This window comes from Arachis ipaensis, chromosome B4, assembly GCF_059453495.1.
Source record: "Arachis ipaensis isolate K30076 ecotype BB chromosome B4, ASM5945349v1, whole genome shotgun sequence".
Lineage (NCBI taxonomy): Eukaryota > Viridiplantae > Streptophyta > Magnoliopsida > Fabales > Fabaceae > Arachis > Arachis ipaensis.
In genome coordinates, this window is record NC_142439.1 from 99,544,923 (window position 1) to 99,567,428 (window position 22,506).

General features: G+C 37.9%; 1 protein-coding gene across 1 annotated transcript; it reads left to right on the top strand.

Annotated features, from left to right (window-relative positions):
* Positions 1-1,027: 1,027 nt before the first annotated feature.
* LOC148568545 (uncharacterized) lies at positions 1,028-2,209 on the top strand. Its single transcript, XM_088484722.1, has one exon. The coding sequence runs from the start codon at positions 1,028-1,030 to the stop codon at positions 2,207-2,209; it is 1,182 nt and encodes a 393-aa protein (XP_088340848.1).
* Positions 2,210-22,506: the final 20,297 nt, after the last annotated feature.

A 22,506-nucleotide genomic window follows, 5' to 3' on the forward strand; every position in this document is an offset into this window, starting at 1 on the left:
TTCGGTAAGGGAAGGTAATCGCCAAAACGTTTGGGATAAGAACCTTCGGTAAGGGAAGGGGACTCCCACTTATACCGGTTTGAGCTCAATACCCTCCATAAAAGTTATAAATTAAGAAAGGAGAAGGCACGAATGAAAGTTTGATTTCTATGTTTTTCTTTTGGATTTAATTATGATTATGTTGATGTCACTTAAGATGTTATCCTTCTATTTTCCTATATGCTTTCCTTTTTTTTTGCACACATGTTTTACAAGAAAGATGCATATTACATGCCATGTTATACGCACGTTTTTTTAAAATCCCGCACGTGGGCTGGAGATGGATATGGAGGTGTTGCATAGCACTCCTACTGAGACGTTAGGTTCTCACTCCCTTTCTTTTCCCATACTGTCTCCAGAGGAACATGGCACAACGGATAGAGACGACGCAGTGCCCCCGAGGGTAACTTCTGAGTATGATCCCTCGAAGCACGCGTGGGTAGTTACGACCACTACTACCGTACTCCAAACTATCTACTTAGGTCGAGAGTTCGTGTAAGGAGAATCCCAGCTGCCCATCGAGTCCTAGTTCATCCCACACAACGAAACCAGATCTTCACTGCGTGAAAAGGTGTTGGAAGAAAACCCTTGGTACCTCGATTCATGAATAACTGAAGAGTCCTGATCAAGGATAGGATAGGATGCAAGTATGGGGGCCTCTTCGACGAGATTAGTTTAGGATGTAATTAGTTTCTTTTCTTGTTTCCTATAAGTATTTTGAAACGTACTCATGGTTAAGATGTTATTTCACTTTTATTCAAATTCCAACGTTTTAGTGCTACTCATCTTCCGCTCTACGCGCATTTACTCCTTCCTTGCGCAATGATTAAGTCAATCTTTTTCTTGATCAAGTGTGGCACCTTATTTAAAGACCCTCAATGATAGGATATGACTTAGGTTGTTACATTAATGGTATCAGAGCAAAGTCGATCCTAGGAGATATGACCAATGAAACCTCTTCCTATGGTTATCCATAAACAGGGGACCCATGGCAAGTCGTGGACGCCCGCGTGGATCGAGCTCGAGCTCCTCAGCCCTAGCGAAGCAGATGAAGGAGATGGCCAAGGCAATGAAGGAGCAAGCCCAAGTCACTACTCTGATGGCTCATCAACTGTCCACTGGGGACAGGGATCCCAATACTCCCAGACTGGAGGAGGGACAAACTCGTATGACTTTTGCTGATTTCAAGAAGATTGGTCCGCCTGAATTCTGTGGGGCCCTCGACCCTGATAAGGCAGAGGAATGGCTGACAGAAATGGAGAAAGTATTCACAATTTTTCCATGCACTGAGGTGCAGCAAGTGAATTACGCTACTATCATGCTCAGAGCTGATGCCAAATTCTGGTGGGATGGAGCAAGACGGTTGTTGGAGGATGCTGGAACAGATCTCAGCTGGGCCACCTTCAAGGAAGCTTTCTACAAGATGTACTTCCCCCTTTCTGCTCGAGAGTCCAAGGAGATGGAGTTTCTTCAACTGAAGCAAGATAGGATGAGTATTGCAGAGTACACAGAGAAGTTCGAGAGGCTCTGCAAATTTTTCGCAATGTATAAGGCTAATCCAGATGAAAAGTGGAAATGTATGAAGTATCAAGGAGGGCTCAGGGCAGAGATCTTAACCGCAATAGTCCCACTGGAAATCCGGGAGTTCTTCTCCCTTGTTAGCAAGTGCCAGGTGATCGAGGAATGCACCAAGAAACTAGCGTCAGAAAGAAGCGAGGCTTTCAAGAAAAGGCAGCTAAATCAAGGATCTTCTCAGCAGCTGTCGCAGAAGAAGGCCTTTCTTGGAAGACCTACAGGAAGACAATCTCAACAGGGCACGAACCGCCAGAAACCTCCCACTGACACCTCACCAAAGGCCACCGAACTCAAGGAATGTGCCTCGTGTGGAAAGCAACATAGGGGCAGGTGCCTTGCTGGGAAAAATGTCTGCTTCCGGTGTTTCCAGCCAGGGCATATCGCCAGGGAATGTCCAGCAGTTCCCCCACCCTCTGCCGATGCACCCCAACGTCAAGGACGAGTCCTTGCCCTCAGCAGCGAGGAAGCCCACCAGTTAGAAGATCGAATCGAGGGTAAGTGCACAATTAATGGAGCTCCTTTAACTATCCTATACGATACAGGTGCTTCTCATTTATATCTCTCTCTGCTACTAGTAGAATCAGTTTATGCATGACCAAACTACCATATGTCCTACTAGTGACCACCCCAGCCGGTAAGAGTGTCGAAACTCAGCAGGTTTGTCAGAGGGTTTGCATCCTCATTTCAGATAGATCATACCTTGCTGACCTAGTGTGCCTCCCTTTAGTAGGATTAGACATCATCCTAGGAATGGATTGGCTCAACGAAAACCGAGTCCTGTTAGATTGTTTTGAGAGAAAAGTCATCTTCCCTTCTCAATCCATACGAGACACACGTGATCTTCCAAGATCCTCCGAAGACACAAGTACGAGGCAAGAATATGCTTTGCTAAATTCGGTAAAAGCAGATTCTCATCGAGAGTTCTGTGAGATACCAGTAGTACAAGACTTTTCAGATGTCTTTCCCGAAGATATACCCTCGTTTCCCCCAACACGAGAGGTTGAGTTCTCCATAGAACTGATGCCTGGGACAGGGCCAATCTCCATAGCCCCTTACCGGATGGCTCCATTGGAGCTCACTGAACTGAAGAACCAATTAGAGGAGCTGCTGCAAAAAGGATTCATCCGACCAAGTGCCTCTCCCTGGGGAGCTCCAGTATTGTATGTGAAGAAAAAGGACGGCAGCATGCGTCTCTGCGTGGACTATAGGCAACTTAACAAAATCACGGTGAAGAACAAGTATCCTCTCCCAAGAATAGATGACTTGATGGACCAACTACAAGGTGCAACAGTGTTCTCAAAAATCGACCTGAGATCAGGGGTATTGCAACCCCTTGGCATCCCGGAGTGGAAATGGGAGGACATATCAATGGATTTCGTCATGGGACTACCTCGTACTCAAGCAGGGCGTGACGCTATATGGGCCATCGTGGACCGGCTTACAAAGACTGCCCACTTTCTACCAGTTAAGGCGACCGACTCATTGGAAAGACTAGCCACGCTATATATCAAAGAGATCGTAAGGTTACATGGGGTACCAACAACCATAGTCTCGGACAGAGACCCAAGATTCACCTCGAGGTTTTGGAACGCACTGCAGAAGGCATTCGGGACAAAATTGTGCCTGAGCACGTCATACCACCCGGAAACAGATGGACAAACGGAGAGGACCATCCAGACGTTGGAAGACATGTTATAAGCTTGTGTCCTGGACAGACCAGGAAAGTGGGAGAGTCACTTACCACTTATCGAGTTTACTTATAACAACAGTTACCATGGTAGCATCGGGATGGCACCATATGAGGCACTGTACGGGCGAAGATGCCAATCTCCTTTATGCTGGTACGGACCAGAAGATAAAGGCTACTTAGGACCGGAGTTAGTAAGACAGACCACAGAAGATATCAAGAGGATAAGAGAAAGAATGCGCACCGCCCAAAGTCGACAAAAGAGTTATACAGATTAACGAAGAAAACCCCTCAAATTTCAGGAAGGCGATCACGTATTCCTAAAAATCACCCCCACCACCGGAGTAGGGAGGGCTCTTAAGGTACAAAAACTAAGCCCCCGGTACCTGGGTCCATTCCAAATCCTCCGGCGTATAGGAAAGTCGGCATACCAGCTTGCCCTACCACCAAATCTATCAAGACTACACAACATATTCCACGTGTCCCAACTCTGAAAATACCAGCACGATCCAAGCCATGTGTTGCAGCAAGAGGATGTAACACTCAAAGATGACCTAACTTTTGAACTACCAGTCATAGAGATTGTAGACAGAAGCATGAAGCAACTAAGGAGCAAGACGATACAACTGGTAAAAATGGCATGGGGTAGCGGCAATTCCAGAGACTACACGTGGGAAAAAGAGGCAGACATGAGACAGAAGTTCCCGAACTTGTTTACAGGTAACAATCGTGATGAGGATTTCCTTTTCTCCCCAACAATAGGAAATTTCAGTAAGACCCCTAAGTTATTTAAAACGACCCTTATCGACCAAGTTTAGACAGAAAATTTGGGGACAAATTCTTTTCTTAGGGGGTGATAATGTAACAACCACCCCTTCTAGAAACAAAATTAAATTCGAAGTTTGAAAATCGGTTAGGGGATAAGATTAGAATTTTGAAATTTCGGATAGGAACCTAGTAACCACCCTCAGTTTGAAATTTAAAATACCCCAACCACCCCATCCCCAAACGTATATAAATAGGGGAGCACCCATAGGTAGAAAATCACTCCTCTCAAATACTAATCCTCTCCCTTCTCTCTCTACAAAAAAAATAATATTCCGTGGGCAAACACAAGAGGCAAGCTCGAAGAAACGTTAGGAAAAAGTGTAGGGAATTATGTTTTTAAAATGCTTGGCATGTGTTATGTTCCATTTTTATTTTTCTTCCATTCACGAATGTTATCATGGCATTTATTATCTTTCACTCATCCTTTATTCATGTTGATCATGTTTGTCCACCATGTCATTCATATCTTCTTGAATCATTAGTATATGTCTCCTTGTGATGTTCATTCAATTATTCACTATACTCATTTTGTGCTCTTTCATATGATTATATTATTAATATCCCCTTAGGGTCGAGAGTACATGCCTTCTTATACTGTTTTGTTCAACATACCATATTCTATTATATGCATATGTGTGATCTCTTACATTATTATATTATTATTTATAATATTTTATTCAAATATTTAATATACCTTATTCTATCTTGTGCATCTATGTGACCTGTTATATCATTATGTCATTATTACTCTTTTAAAGTCAAGAGTACATGCTTTCTTAAATATTTTATTCAAATATTTAATATACCCTATTCTATTATGTGCATATCATTATGTCATTATTACTCTTTTAAAGTCAAGAGTACATGCTTTCTTAAATATTTTATTCAAATATTTAATATACTCTATTCTTATTATGTACACCCATATGATCGTTTACACCATTATAATATTCCTTTAGGATCGAGAATACATAATTTCTTTAATATTTTGTGCAATTATTTAAAATGCCCCCTATTTTCTGCACTTTGATAGGACCTCTTTCAATCCATGCTATTATATTACCAAGATCTTTTAATTAGAAAATCCATACACATGCTAGAGTCTCATGATTTTCATATATCGCTTTATTATCACAATTGTCCCTTTTCTTGCATGATCTCTTCTTATATGATTTTTCTCTCGTATATGTTTAAACAACCTAATTGTAAATCGAACTGAGAGAATGATCCTTCGGTAAGGGAAGGTGACCCCCAAAGACAAGATATCGATATGATCCTTCGGTAAGGGAAGGTGATCGAAAAACGTTTGGGATAAGAACCTTCGGTAAGGGAAGGTGACTATCCCATCAATTTTATATAATAATATATCTTTTTTATATGACTCTCTTCTTGTGTATGTCTAAATAAACTTGATTGTAAATTAAACTGAGGGAATGATCCTTCGGTAAGGGAAGGTGACCCCCAAAGACAAGATATCGATATGATCCTTCGGTAAGGAAAGGTGATCGATCGAGATGATCCTTCGGTAAGGGAAGGTGATCGCCAAAACGTTTGGGATAAGAACCTTCGGTAAGGGAAGGGGACTCCCGCTTATACCGGTTTGAGCTCAATACCCTCCATAAAAGTTATAAATTAAGAAAGGAGAAGGCATGAATGAAAGTTTGATTTCTATGTTTTTCTTTTAGATTTAATTATGATTATGTTGATGTCACTTAAGATATTATCCTTCTATTTTCTTATATGATTTCCTTTTTTTTTGCACACATGTTTTACAAGAAAGATGTATATTACATGCCATGTTATACGCACGTTTTTTTAAAATCCCGCACGTGGGCTGGAGATGGATATGGAGGTGTTGCATAGCACTCCTACTGAGACGTTAGGTTCTCACTCCCTTTCTTTTCCCATACTGTCTCCAAAGGAACATGGCACAGCGGATAAAGATGACGCAGTGCCCCCCGAGGGTAACTTCTGAGTATGATCCCTCGAAGCACGCGTGGGTAGTTACGACCACTACTACCGTACTCCAAACTATCTACTTAGGTCGAGAGTTTGTGGAAGGAGAATCCCAGCTGCCCATCGAGTCCTAGTTCATCCCACACAACGAAACCAGATCTTCACTGCGCGAAAAGGTGTTGGAAGAAAACCCTTGGTACCTCGATTCATGAATAACTGAAGAGTCCTGATCAAGGATAGGATAGGATGCAAGTATGGGGGCCTCTTCGACGAGATTAGTTTAGGACGTAATTAGTTTCTTTTCTTGTTTTCTATAAGTATTTTGAAACGTACTCATGGTTAAGATGTTATTTCACTTTTATTCAAATTCCAACGTTTTAGTGCTACTCATCTTCCGCTCTACGCGCATTTACTCCTTCTTTGCGCAATGATTAAGTCAATCTTTTTCTTGATAAAGTGTGGCACCTTATTTAAAGACCCTTAAAGATAGGATATGACTTAGGTCGTTACAAAAGGCACCAAGAAAATAAAGAAAACCATCTTGATAATAGTAGAAATTTGTATAACTACTAAATAGACTGAATTATATTAACTCTGTATAAAAAAACTTTGATTAATATAGTGTTAATAGTACTCTTATTTTCTTCTTAAAATTGCATCATCGTAGAAAAATTATAATAAATTTAGAAAAATAATGCTTATTAAATGTTATAAATGTGACAAATAATTGAAAACATTAAAATATGTAAACGGAACCTATTAGAAATCAAACACATGCACGAAGTAAAACATTGGCACTTTACAATTTACATAGTATATGATTCAGGATTGTTCAATACAACATTTTATGAATCATGCAATACAAAGAAATTTAAATGTTTTTAAAGTTTCAAAGTAACACTTATTCAAATGGATAATATGATATTCGAGAAGTATAGAAAATTTTCAAACGAGACTTGGTCATTCTTGCACATTGTCAACATTCTTGCACATTTTCAACAAAACCAATGCGCCACAATATTAGCAACTTGTGTTGCACAAATAAACAAAACACGATAACATATACATACATTTCAACGAGTTAGTTCCTTAAACACACAAGAAAACAATAGCACAAGAAAACGACCCTATGTTGACGAGGTAAACATATTGCGACTATAAAAGCAACTAAGATGAAAGAATGTTTTAAATTAACGTGCAACTGGGCAAATAGTATTATTTGAGAAGATGGAACCATTTGTAATATTCATCATCGTAGCTGTCTCAATATTCGCCTGTGTTTTAATGTTGAGTCTATTGTGCCGAGCAGTAGGAGCAAGTTTCGGATCTGATGGTGGTTGTTTTATTCATCGCAATAACCATCATCATCATATTCATGGTGGTATTGTAGCGGGTGGGATTATTGGGGTCGATGCTGGTGCTACTGGAGCTGGGGGTGGATGCGGTGGTGGCGGTGGCGGTGGCGGTGGCGGTGGAGGAGGAGGTGGGGGTGGATGTGGCGGTGGGGGAGGAGCTGGGGGTGGATGCGGTGGTGGCGGTGGCGGTGGAGGAGGAGGTGGGGGAGGAGCATGTTAAGCTTCAAAGTTTAAACAAAATTTGAAAGCAACATAGGTTATTTGTGATTCGGATGTGTTTATTAGGAATTGTATTGCCGCAAACCTTCAGCTTATTTTTCTTGAAGTTGTAAACTTGTAATTATCTATCTTATTTTTTGTTCAGGATTTTTTTCATTTAAATTAATTAAACATATTATTTACCAAAATTCATAACTCACACAATTATTTATTAATATATGCAATTTTACACGTTTCGAATACTGTGACCCAAGGCACAATAAACATTAAACACATATATGATTCAACAAAAATTGTACTTGAAATATGGCACAACTGCTAAGTTCCAATAAAGTGTTGTCTTTGTAAACAAACCGGTACAAGCATTATGATACGTATCCGGAGTATTATTATAACATTTAACTATAATATTATGTATTCGTATTATTCAACTTGTATATAATTAATTAAAAGGTTAAGTATGATTTTAATTCCTAAGGTATATGTTAAGATTTTTTTTTATTTTTAATTTTTTTTTTGCATACAAAATGATCCCTAAAGTTTAATTTGGTTTTAAATTTTTGGTGGCAGAAACGGAGACAGAAATGAATCGTGGATAGCTTCTTCTTCTTCCCTTTCCCATCTTCTTCTTCTCTTTCTCCTTTGCACGCAAAAACAGAAATACTCTCATTCTCTTATTATTTTTTTATTTTATAATTTCTTTGTTATGGATAATTTGGTCTAAAATTTTAAGGTTTAAGTAAAAAGGGCAACTTTAAACTTGGTTTTAAACCTTAAGGACGATTTTATGTACAAAAAAAGTTGAGGACAAAAAAAATTTTCAACCTAAACAAAAATCGTACTTAACCCTTAATTAAATATTCAATTTAAAAAAAAGGATTTAAATTTTTTATATTAAAAAATGATATATACAAAATCTCTTTGATACATCGAAATAATGGTATTCGTATATATAAAAAAGTTAATTCTAAAATAAAAAACAGACATTTATGGTATAATTTGTTACGAATTAAATAGTATTTATTTAATTTTATTTACCAATTTAATTAAATTTTATTTAAAGATATCAATTTAAATTTAATTTTGAATTTGGTCTAATTTAAATTATTGGGATTAGATTGAATCTATTTAAATTTAAGATTTATGAAAAAGAAAAAATGGTAACGAAACTTGTAGTTATTTAAATTATTTAGAAAAATAACAGCTCATTTAAATAATTGCAAGCTTTGTTGTCATTTTCTCTTTTTTATAAATTTTAAATTTAAATAGATTCAATCCAATTACAATAATTTAAATTACACCAGATTCAAAAATAAATTTAAATTGATATCCTTGAATAAAATTTAATTAAATTAATAAAAAATTAAATAAATACTTTTAAATTTTAACAAATTATACCATATAATCTTTTTTATATTTTGGAATTAAATCTTTTTATACCTATATATATCATTATATCGACATATCAAGAGATTTTGCGCTTATCGTTTTTTAATTTAAAAAAATTAAATTGTTAATTTTTAATTTAAAAATTTAAATCATTATTTTTAAATTGAATATTTAATTAATCATACGAGTAGAATAATATGAATATGTAATATTATAGTTAAACGTTATGTTGAGTTTAGAACAAAATTAATTTAATGATAATGACAAGCATTGATTAGTTGGGCTAAACATCTAATTGGTTTTGATTGCTTTGATTAGTGATACAGGCCCAAAAACAAAGGTTGTAGCAACCCAACAAATTAAAACAGAAAAAATAATAATAAAGGCTGCTGAAGATTAGTTGATCCACAAACAAAGCCCATCAAAAGAAAACAAAGAAATCTAGTGGGCTAAATGAATTGTGATCCACCAATCAAGCCCAATGTATCTCAAGAGAAAGGTAACTACAATGCTAAGTCCCAGCATTGTTTCCATTCGGACAAATGCAATAGATAGAGAGAGAAAGCTTCTTCTTCTGGTTCATACACTAGAGAAGAAAGAAAGAGAAAGGTTAAGTAAGAAAGCGTTGTCAAATCATACTAATCAAAGACATGTTAAGCTAAGTCAACGGTTAAAGGTAAATAATTTTTTTTGCATATAAATTGATTTCTTCACTTCTTCTCCTACTCTCTGCAATACCATTTTAAAAAAATTAAAGAAAATAGTGGCTGAACATTCCTACTGTATATCAATGGTCAAAAATATTTTTTAGGGTCAAAGCACAAATCTAATGGTTTTTATTTTGATAAGTTTATTGAAAAAGTTGATTGGTGATACTACTGTGTCTGCTACGGTGATATGATCAATTTCAAAATTCCTAATTTTTGGGGTTGATTGAAGAAAGAGAAGGCATGATCTCTGAAATCTCAAAGTCCAAGAACTTGACTTTGAAGGAACTCAAGCCATGATCCAGAATAAGGTACAAAAAGAAAAATGATTCTGGTTAGAAGACAAGGAGAGAGAACTCGAATAGAGAGCTGTGTGTGAAACCTCACTACTGAGTTTGAAGTCTTGGAAGCATTGCACCTACACTAAAGGGAGCACTCCGCCAAGATGAAGAACAAAGTCCTGAGTTCTGTTGTTGGGTTATGTTCATAGTGTTAATGCTGTTATTCATCATCTCCTTCATGTTTTATGATTTTGTATTTCAGTTTCAATGTATACCTTTCTGTGTTTTCTTTGAGAGGTAAACGGCAAGAAAGAGAGACATTGAAAAAAAGCCAATGAGTGAAAAAAAGACTAAGAGAAATACTTGAGAGAAAAGCCAAGAGTGATTTCAGATTTCTTTTGGTTGTAATTTTCTGTCTTGTACCTGAGAGGTGTCTCTTGCTAAGTTGGGTAATCACTTATTGTAAAGAGTTTAGGTATTAACATTACTAAGTCAAGTTTAGGTTGAAACTTGTGTACCCAGATAGGATTATGTGAGTCCTAGGAAATTGGTGTATGTAATACTTTGATTATAGTGAAAATTTCACCAACGTTGTGGTAGAGACTGGATGTAGGTTGCATTACACAAGACAATCGAAGCAGGATACATGACTGTGTTAACTTCTTCCTTTTTGTTTTATTCTGTTTTTTGAAATTTATGAGACAAAAAGAAATTGTCTCCTAAATATTCCGCTGCGCAGTTCATACAGAGTTCTGGTATTAAAGGCTTAATCTATTAAAGCAAAAGAAGGTCACAGATTCAACCTCCCTTTCTCTAAGCCTTCTGTAACCTTCAATTGGTATCAAGAGTCAAGGTCTCAAGAATCAAGCATCACAGCTTGGAGCAAAGGTTCAATGGTGAACAACTTGGGCATAACCATAATTGCCTGAAGAGTGAATATTTTATACCCTTTTATAGAATTTTCGAGTTATTTTTAGTTAGATTTTATTTATTTTTACTTGATCTTAGTGCAAAAATCCTCTTTAGATGCTACTTTGAGTTGTTTTGGAATTTTTATGATTTCAGGTGAAATTCGGGAGAATTTGGCAGAGTTTTGTGCAAAAACAAAGAAAGGATAGTAGATGTTGTCAACCCTGACCTCCTTGTATTCCAACGAGTATGCCTTGAGCTATAAATGTCCAATTGATGCGGCTCTAACGGCGTTAGAAAGCCAACTTCCCAAGCTTTCTAACGATATGTAATAGTTTATACTTTTCTTTTGGAATCACTGCCAAATCTGGCACTAAATACCAAGCCTGGCGTTTAGCACCTAATAGGGACATAACCAGCGCCAAAACTCGTCCTCCCTGGGCGTTTAACACCCAAACTGGCGTTAAACACTAGCAGCTGTCCGGAATCACCCTTTTTTGGGCCTCCAAGTGGATTTAGCATATATTAGTTATATTTTATTTTCTTTTTAATTTTTAATTACAAACAATATCTTTTAGGTTTAGAATTCAATATTTTATTTTAGTTTCAAATCAAAAGATTTGATTTGATCTAGATTTGATTTTGTTTTGATTTGGTTTGAATTTGAATTCTAGATTTAGTCTTAGAGAATTTTACTATAAATAGGGGACTTCCTTCCTCCCCAGAGGACACCCAATCTCTCCTCTAGGAGGGGGACTTCTCACTTTTGCATTTTCACATTTTTTCTTTGTAAGTCATGAGCCACTAAACCTCCTTGGTTAAGGTTAGGAGCTCTGTTTATTTCAATGGCTTAGAACTATTATTCTTCTATTTTAATTTATGTTTGATTCAATTCTAAGGATTGTTTTTGTTCTTAATCTTATGAACTGGGTGGAACAAGAGTATGACCATTTTCTACATGAGTTCTTGTGATTCTCGAGAGAGTTATCTCGCTTGAACTACAGCTTGAAAGCGCTCCTCTTAGACGGCTAATTACACAAACCGATGGGGATAAGTAACATCTATTTAGCCGGTTTGGGGGGTGGATAGTGTAAGACCCAAGACTTTGAAAAGTCTTTTTATGATCAAGTCTCAAATCATATAGTTATTTACAGCCTTAATTTCAGAAATTATTTTATTAAAGATAATTAAGGCAAGTTTTGATTTATTGGATTTGAGATAAGTTATGATTATTATCCAATTTTATAATTATTGGATTATTTTCTATATTTAAAGTATAAGGTTGATAGTTATGAAATAATAAGGATTTTATATGATTTGGATTAGATAAGTAATATTTTAAATATTATTACTGCTATTTTGGAAAATGAAGAAATTAAGTATATTACTTCTAATTATTTGATTTGGACATTTTATTGAAAATAATTTGTGAAATTGATGAGCAAATTGTATTTCCTGTATACAATTAGTGTTGGACTTAATTTGGGTTTCAATTACTATATTATTCCCAATTTTATGTGAAATTACCATAATGCCCTTAACCCTAATTTTTACTCTAAAAGCTAACCCTGAAACCCTAGCCACTTGACCCCTACCCAGCGCCGTTCTTTCCCCCAAGGTTTGAAATGTGTTGCCACCCAAAACCCCTCCAACGGAAATAGAAACAGAAAGGGAAGTGGGGTGAGGGATACACGGAGAAGGAAGGAAGGAAGAGGGGAGGGAGGAGCGTCGTCGGTGCGTCAGGCCTCACCACCGCCGTCGCGCCGCCTTGGAGTCCGCAGTCAGAGTCGTGTCGCGCAGAGAAGAGGAGAAGAGGAACTCATCGCGTCGCCGCCACCCACGGAGCTGCGAGCTGCGCCCAGTTGCCGTCGAGGTCACCGCGCCATCGTCCTTGCCAGCTCCAAACGAGAAGCACGATGGAGCTCCGCTTCTGCTTCCCTGGTTCGCCGTAAGTGAGCGTCGTGGGAGAGAGGACGACGCGAGTTGGAGGCTCGGTTGCTGCTGTGCTATGGAGTAGACTGAACCGCGCCGCGCTGTTGGGGTTCTCACTGTCGCCGGAAAAGGATTCCGGCCGCCGCAGGTGTCGCGGTCGGAAGAGAAAGCTGTGCCCCTGTGTTTTGACCGCCTGGAGTGGTTCTGTCACTTCCGGGATCACCGCCAGAGCTCCGGGCTGAGCCTCTGCCGCTTGAGACCCTGCTGTCGTCGCCAGAAAAGGCTGCCGGTAAGGCTTTTAAGTTGAGTTTCCTGGAACTTCATCGTCGCTGCGTGTGGTTCAGATCGCCGCTGCTGCTTGGGGCTGACTCCCGGGTTGTCGCCGAACCGGTTCGGAGACCGCCGCTGTTTCGGTTCAACCGTTTCTTCTTCGGTTCGGTAAGCGTTTCTATTTGAAAGCCCTTTAGTTACTGTCCTGTTATCATACGCTGAGGTTTGTGGCATTAATCGCTATACGATTGAGTTCTGGTTGTTGTATGTTGCGATTAGTGTTGCTATGGTTATTGTGAACGTGGCTGAGAGCTGAGGTTTTGGTTGCTGTCAGTTCGGGTTGAGGCGGAAATGGGCTTGATGAGGCGTTTGGATTATGGAATTGCGTTTTGAGGTAGGGGCGCTTTCCGAAACTATAGTTTATTATTGGAATTATTACATATGGGTACTAATGTGAGATATTGTGTATTTGGTGTTTGTATCTGCCTTATGTATTATTTGATTGACTCGAATGACTATGGATGTTGGTTTGGCTGAATTGTTGTGTGGCTTGTGAAATGTAATGTTTGAAGTTGATTCTTTAAAGATTTGAAATGAGTTTAATCCGTTGAGGATTGGTTTGAATGGAGTCAATTATTTTGATGATGTGAAAGATAGAATACTTTTGAAATTCAGCCTGGGTTGCTTTAATTGATTTGGTTTTGATAAATGATTTATTGTTGAACTGATTCTCTAAAGCTTTAGAAATGAGTTAAATCAGTTGGTATTGAGTTGATTTTTGAAATGGTTTCCTTGAGATATGCCACTGAGGCGACTGTTGGATTTAGCTTGCTTTTGAATTGATTTCTGGATTGAGCTGTTGAAAAGGAATGAGAAACGGTTTAGTTGGGACCCGAACCGGGTGGCAAAAGTCCAAGTTTTAGGGGAGGTGCTGCCGAAATTTCTATAAAATTCGAGTCTTTATTGAAATGTTGTCTAGAAAATGATGAGTTAAAGACTTCTGCTATTTTATTTGAATTATCAAGAAAAGGATGATTCATGCTTTCGAAATGAGTTAGTAAAGATGAAATTGTGATTTAGTCTTGCTTCTTAAGAAAGGTATTGTATCTCTTTCAAGAGAAAGTTATTTAGATGAAACTTGTGTTTTAAAGCTGTTTGAATGCGAAAAGGGTTTATGCCTTTGAATTTGACTTGGGGGTTTCAATTAAAGAAGTTTCAATGACTTTGAAAGAACCTGAATGTCTATTGACAAGTTTTATTTTGAAATGTTTTGAGAAAGGTTTTAAGTACACTTTGAACTCTGAACTTTTGCAAGACTAAAACAATTTTGAACAGTTGAAATGCTTTAGAATTTATCATGGGGGTTGAAGCTGGTTTTGCCTAAGTAAAGGAAACGGCTTTGAAAGAAGTAAATGATTACGTGACTCGGTTCGGCTTAGATCCTATTTTATTACTCAAATCGGAAAGCCAAGGTTTTAATGATTTTAAATGAATTCGGCGAAATGAGTTATGCTATTCTCCCCTAAAGACTTGGGACTCTGCCGAAAAACTTTGTTATAAAATCCCATTGTGGGATGGGTGATATTGAATGTTCCCAAATTGAATCTTTAACTTTCCATGGTTTTGGAAGTTTCGGAAAGAGGATGCCAAGAGCGGCTTTGTTTTAAAAAGGGAACTCACTTTGAGTAAATTTGGCTTATGCGCCTGAGATGATTTGAGACACGAGATTTCTAAAAGCCAAGGCTAAAAAGAGTTGAAGTTTGATTTCAAAGTGAAATGGCTTGAGAAAAGTGATTTGTGGCTAAAATGCCGGTTTTATGAATTTGATGATGTTGAATGGTGGAAGTGCTATTTTGTTATGGGCCAGAATGGCTGTGTATGATTATGGATATTGGCTGGTTCTGGATTGAACCGTGAGCCGGAATGGCTATGTATGATATTGATTTATGGCTGATTGCCGAATGAGTTATGGGCCATATGGCTGACTATGAATTATGAATTTAAGCCGGATGGCTAAGATGGATGTTGATCCATGGCTGGGACTGAATGAATATATGCTTGAGATACCTGGGTAGTAGCAAGGGTTGTGGTTCGCCCCACTTGCTCCAGGTCAGAGACTGTGACGCCTGGGTAGTAGCGGTAGTAGTGGTGATTCCACTCGCTCCAGGTTGAGCTGTTAAACACCCGCCTGGGTAGTAGCCGCAGTAGTGGTTATTCCACTGGCTCTGGGTTGAGCGGGTAGTAGCAATAGGGTTGTAGCTCAAACTTACTTGCTCCGCGATGGGTGTTTCTGTCCATGGTTAGCTACCAGGACGTGTCGGGTTGGCTATATAACCGACAGATGATATCATCAGCCACTAGGGACAGGCATGCATCATATGCATCTATGTGACATTGTTTGGGTGTGCATATTGTACTTGGTTTGTCTATATGATTAACTGCTAATTGTTCTACTTGCTGTAACTGTTGTTTGTGCTTGAACTTCCTATCTGTGTTTGCAACTGGGACTCTGTTGGATTGTGGTGATTTGGTTGATGGTTGGATTGTTTGGGCCTAGGGCCGTGGTTGGAATGAGATAAACCGATGGTTGATTTCAGTTTTATGTTTCTGATTTGGAATAAAATATGAAATGCTATTTTGTTTCAGCATAGATAAACCGTTTTGAAAGACTTTTGAGTTTTTGAGAATTGAATGGTTCCTCTTTCAGAAAAGATTTCCGACTTTACTTTTATTGTAAACCGATGTTTCTGAAAAGAGGCATGAGATGGTTATTAATCACTGGTACGGTTTATCTTCAAGTATCCTATTACAGTAATTCCCAAAAACCCTCTACTGAGAACCCTTTTGAGGATGATGTTCTCACCCCCTACATTTTTTCCCTTTCAGGATATGGGCGCAGAAGTTACGAAGAGCTTATTTAATTGTTGTTGTGATGCTCTGTATTGTTTTAGTTATGATTTACTGCACCCTCGCCTTTATCTTGATATAATCTGTAAGAGGGATAGGAATTGTATTGGATTATGTTTGTAATATTATTTATATATATTTATGTATATATATGGATGTACTCTTTATGAGTTGTTGTAAGTTGAATGGTATTTATGGAGGTACGTTATCGAACGAAAGTATTTTTGGGAGCGGTATTGTGGTTTAAAGTTTTAAACAGGCTCATATTTTAGTATTAAGTAGTATAAGTGTCGTCATAATGTCCGAGCTATCAGAGTCGCGCAGCCAGAAGTGTGAACTTTGGTAGTTAGGGTGTTACATTATGGTATCAGAGGAGTTCTTCCTGTAGAGCCTGAGGAATGGACTGACTATGCTTCAGTTGCATACTCTGAGCGTTTGTCATGTATTAGGTCTTGTCGAATGACGAGAATTAGAGCTTTATGCACATGACAGTCTATTGATTAACGCTGTTAGTCTTGCATTGCATAATTCCTGATATTAAGTTCGGCCGGCTTAATACTAGTGAAGTATGTATATGAAAGCACTGATGTGTTATCATAGATGAAATCCTAGTTTTGAGTAAGGCAAATCGCGGGTTTTGGAAAAGTTGGAAACTACTTCTCGAGGCTATTCAGTTGTGTGTCTTGAATTCTGTTCGAGTCGACATGTTCTTTCATATCCTAACTTGAAGTTCTTGTTTGCTAGACCTTTTGAAAAGTAATTTGATGTCTTCACTCTATTCCTCTATCCATATGCATTCTTGTTTGACCTTAAGTGCATATGCTGGTTTAAGATCATTGTTGCATCTATCTTCCTCTGTTTGAGTTCTTCTTGATTCAAGTATTCTTTGATATAGCCTTGAACCTGTCTTAATGTGCTGTGACTTTTAACTCCGGGTTCTGAGTCCATTCTTTGAGAAATTGTTGATTCAGTTTTTCTCTTACTTGACAGTGATCACAGCCAATTTTGAGATTTTATAAATTGCTGTTGATTAGATATATACTTTTCTATATATGAGACTTTGAAATTATTTATACAGTTTAACAACTATTTCTTTCTAATACCTTCCCTGTACTTTTACTGGTTTACGCAATTGCACTTACTTTAAAAGTAAATTTTGACCTTCTAGTAATTTTACTATAGTTCCAATGGACATCTTTATTTGATTGTGTATTTGGATATTTTCCGAAATACTGAAAAGAAAGGATTTTTCGCTTTTATTCCGGTTGAGTTTCGTTTGATAAGCTTTACTTAACTATTTTGAATTGAGTTTGGTTTAGCATACTACATGGTTTATGCCATTGTTGTTCTTTTGAAAATGTTGGATTCATAGCTTTCTTCTTATGAACGGACTGGTTCCTTCTTAAGCTTTTCACCTCTATGAATGTCATACGTAATTCTGTTTTTAACTAATCTTTTACATCTTGTGAACATTACCATTGATCTTGGTTTGTCCCCTCTTGTGAATCTCATCCTTATGTGGGTCAGTTTGATTCGTTTCAAGATAGTGCATTGTTTATTCTCCCATTATCTCTACAAGAGTTTTTAGTTAAAGATTTATCATTGAAAAATTACAAATGATTGAGTTGTCTTTTTCTATGACTTTTGTATTCTTTTGGATCAATTTAAAACTTGTTTGATGTTTCATGTCTAGTGGATCTTGTTTGAACTACTTTAAATTAAGATCCTTTCTTGCAAGGCTTGACTCCTTTTTAGTACATCTTAAACTTCTTGAATGTTCTTCCGAGATGGTGATTTCAAGAACGCTTTTGGAGTCTTGTTTTGGACCTTTTAAAGAAGTTTCGAATTCTCTTTGACGAAATATTAAATGGAATTTATTTTCTGTTGTTTGATTGAGATTAAAACCATTGTCCAATTGTGACGAAATTAATTTAAAGTTGGCATGCGCCCTTTTAAATGAAGTTTTGGAAAGCTTCCTTGTTTAGTGGAAACTGGTTTGTTTGTAACACACCACTTATTTCCTTACCAGATTGTGTGCAAATTTTTACCTTGGAGTTTCTTTTCTAAAAGGAGTTTAATTTTCTCTTTCATCCTTGCTACGAATGTTATACACGCTTGTTTGAATATGAACTTTGAGAATTTTTGAACAAGCCTTTGATTTCTCTCCCGAGTTTTATGAACTACTTTTGGTTAAGTTGTGCATCTAATTATCTTTCTAAAATATTTGAAGAAATATTTTAGCCTTTAGCCAAACCCGTGTGCACCTTGTTTTTAGAACTCGACAAAATCTATTTCAACATGAACTTGCATTAAAGCAAAGCCACGATTATGCTTTTGTTACTCTCTTGAAGGATGTTGTTAATTAACCTTTCTTTTAGATTGCGAAGTGGTTTTTCCGCAAGTTTCAGTTCCTTTATGAACAATGTATTTGGAAGTACTTTTAATCTTGCTCTTGAGTTTTGTGAGCTTTGTCTTGGGTTTGATATTCCTTTTTGTAAACCTCCTACTTCTTCGACTCAACTTGAATTTGTTTCGAACTAAGGCGCTGGTTCTCTTCTGATTGGTCCTATTGGATTTCTTGGATCCAAGTGTTTTCTTTGGAATTGTCAATCAATTTATTTCTAGCAAACTCCTTTGCTTGGACATCTTTGTCTATCCGGGGATTGGATACATTCTCTCGAATCTATGAGTATTATCCTTGACATTTGACTCTCCTTTTTAAATCTTGTATCCTTCTGAGTAGACTCGAGAACTGTTTTGATATCACGTGCGATTTGTAGACGTAGTAACACGATGCGTTAGTTCTTTAAGACGTGATATGTGTATATGGAAGGTGAAACGGTAGGTGTACCATGTTATGAGTTGTGGATGTTTTGTTCCTTGCTAACGGGTTTGCGGTTGTTAGGCTTATGATTGGCCATGAGGTTGTAAAATGATTGGTGGAGTTGGGAGGTTGAGGTTCTGAAGTAAGAACGAGATTTGTCGGCAAACGTTGTGGCCATTGTTTTATTACCAACCTGTTTTGGTAGCCTTTATGTCACATTGATATCGCCTTATTTTGTGAACGCCTATCTTGGTTTGCACCATATTTTGTTACCTCAAGTTTTTGTAAAAGTCTTGAGATTATGTGACCTTGTGTATTGAGCCTACCTTGTAACGTTTGCTTTGCAATCACACTCCTACCTTTGCACCCTTATGCATATGACAATCAAAGTATTTGAAAATCGTATATATGATTATATTTTGAGATATTTTTGCTTCTTCCTTAAATGTGTTCAAAGGTGAACTGTTATGGAATTTCTTTCATTTTGTATCAATTTTCGAGGGCGAAAATTTTTATAAGGTGGGTAGAATGTAAGACCCAGGACTTTGAAAAGTCTTTTTATGATCAAGTCTCAAATCATATAGTTATTTACAGCCTCAATTTCAGAAATTATTTTATTAAAGATAATTAAGGCAAATTTTGATTTATTGGATTTGAGATAAGTTATGATTATTATCCAATTTTATAATTATTGGATTATTTTCTATATTTAAAGTATAAGGTTGATAGTTATGAAATAATAAGGATTTTATATGATTTGGATTAGATAAGTAATATTTTAAATATTATTACTGCTATTTTGGAAAATGAAGAAATTAAGTATATTACTTCTAATTATTTGATTTGGACATTTTATTGAAAATAATTTGTGAAATTGATGAGCAAATTGTATTTCCTATATACAATTAGTGTTGGACTTAATTTGGGTTTCAATTACTATATTATTCCCAATTTTATGTGAAATTACCATAATGCCCTTAACCCTAATTTTTACTCTAAAAGCTAACCCTGAAACCCTAGCCACTTGACCCCTACCCAGCGCCGTTCTTTCCCCCAAGGTTTGAAACGCGTTGCCACCCAAAACCCCTCCAACGGAAATAGAAACAGAAAGGGAAGTGGGGTGAGGGATACACGGAGAAGTTAGGAAGGAAGAGGGGAGGGAGGAGTGTCGCCGGTGCATCAGGCCTCACCACCGCCGTCGCGCCGCCTTGGAGTCCGCAGTCAGAGTCGTGTCGCGCAGAGAAGAGGAGAAGAGGAACTCATCGCGTCGCCGCCACCCACGGAGCTGCGAGCTGCGCCCAGTTGCCGTCGGGGTCACTGCGCCATCGTCCTTGCCAGCTCCGAACGAGAAGCACGATGGAGCTCCGCTTCTGCTTCCCTGGTTCGCCGTGAGTGAGCGTCGTGGGAGAGAGGACGACGCGAGTTGGAGGCTCGGTTGCTGCTGTGCTATGGAGCAAACTGAACCGCGCCGCGCTGTTGGGGTTCTCACTGTCGCCGGAAAAGGATTCAGGCCGCCGCAGGTGTCGCGGTAGGAAGAGAAAGCTGTGCCCCTTTGTTTTAACCGCCTGGAGTGGTTCTGTCACTTCCGGGATCACCGCCGGAGCTCCGGGCTGAGCCTCTGCCACTTGAGATCCTGCTGTCGTCGCCGGAAAATGCTGCCGGTAAGGCTTTTAAGTTGAGTTTCCCTTCTGTTGAGTTTCCTGGAACTTCATCGTCACTGCGTGTGGTTCAGATCACCGCTGCTGCTTGGGGCTGACTGCCGGGTTGTCGCCAAACCGGTTCGGAGACCGCCGCTGTTTCGGTTCAACCATTCCTTCTTCGGTTCGGTAAGCGTTTCGATTTGAAATCCCTTTAGTTACTATCCTGTTATCATACGCTGAGGTTTGTGGCATTAATCGCTATACGATTGAGTTCTGGTTGTTGTATGTTGCGATTAGTGTTGCTATGGTTATTGTGAACGTGGCTGGGAGCTGAGGTTTTGGTTGCCGTCAGTTCGAGTTGAGGCGGAAATGGGCTTGATGAGGCGTTTGGATTATGGAATTGCGTTTTGAGGTAGGGGCGCTTTCCGAAAACTATAGTTTATTATTGGAATTATTACATATGGGTACTGATGTGAGATATTGTGTATTTGGTGATTGTATCTGCCTTATGTATTATTTGATTGACTCAAATGACTATGGATGTTGGTTTGGCTGAATTGTTGTGTGGCTTGTGAAATGTAATGTTTGAAGTTGATTCTTTAAAGATTTGAAATGAGTTTAATCCGTTGAGGATTGGTTTGAATGGAGTCAATTATTTTGATGATGTGAAAGATAGAATACTTTTGAAATTCAGCCTGGGTTGCTTTAATTGATTTGGTTTTGAAAAATGATTTATTGTTGAACTGATTCTCTAAAGCTTTAGAAATGAGTTAAATCAGTTGGTATTGAGTTGATTTTTGAAATGGTTTCCTTGAGATATGCCACTGAGGCGACTGTTGGATTTAGCTTGCTTTTGAATTGATTTCTGGATTGAGCTGTTGAAAAGGAATGAGAAACGGTTTAGTTGGGACCCGAACCGGGTGGCAAAAGTCCAAGTTTTAGGGGAGGTGCTGCCGAAATTTCTATAAAATCCGAGTCTTTATTGAAATGTTGTCTGGAAAATGATGAGTTAAAGACTTCTGCTATTTTATTTGAATTATCAAGAAAAGGATGATTCATGCTTTCGAAATGAGTTAGTAAAGATGAAATTGTGATTTAGTCTTGCTTCTTAAGAAAGGTATTGTATCTCTTTCAAGAGAAAGTTATTTAGATGAAACTTGTGTTTTAAAGCTGTTTGAATGCGAAAAGGGTTTATGCCTTTGAATTTGACTTGGGGGTTTCAATTAAAGAAGTTTCAATGACTTTGAAAGAACCTGAATGTCTATTGACAAGTTTTATTTTGAAATGTTTTGAGAAAGGTTTTAAGTACACTTTGAACTCTGAACTTTTGCAAGACTAAAACAATTTTGAACAGTTGAAACGCTTTAGAATTTATCATGGGGGTTGAAGCTGGTTTTGCCTAAGTAAAGGAAATGGCTTTGAAAGAAATAAATGATTACGTGACTCGGTTCGGCTTAGATCCTATTTTATTACTCAAATCGGAAAGCCAAGGTTTTAATGATTTTAAATGAATTCGGCGAAATGAGTTATGCTATTCTCCCCTAAAGACTTGGGACTCTGCCGAAAAACTTTGTTATAAAATCTCATTGTGGGATGGGTGATTTCGAATGTTCCCAAAATGAATCTTTAACTTTCCATGGTTTTGGAAGTTTCGGAAAGAGGATGCCGAGAGCGGCTTTGTTTTAAAAAGGGAACTCACTTTGAGTAAATTTGGCTTATGAGCCTGAGATGATTTGAGAAACGAGATTTCTAAAAGCCAAGGCTAAAAAGAGTTGAAGTTTGATTTCAAAGTGAAATGGCTTGAGAAAAGTGATTTGTGGCTAAAATGCCGGTTTTATGAATTTGATGATGTTGAATGGTGGAAGTGCTGTTTTGTTATGGGCCAGAATGGCTGTGTATGATTATGAATATTGGCTGGTTCTGGATTGAACCGTGAGCCGGAATGGCTATGTATGATATTGATTTATGGCTGATTGCCGAATGAGTTA

Excerpts from the sequence above, each read along its gene's own strand:
- LOC148568545 (XM_088484722.1), top strand. The coding sequence starts at position 1,028 with ATGGCAAGTCGTGGACGCCCGCGTGGATCGAGCTCGAGCTCCTCAGCC.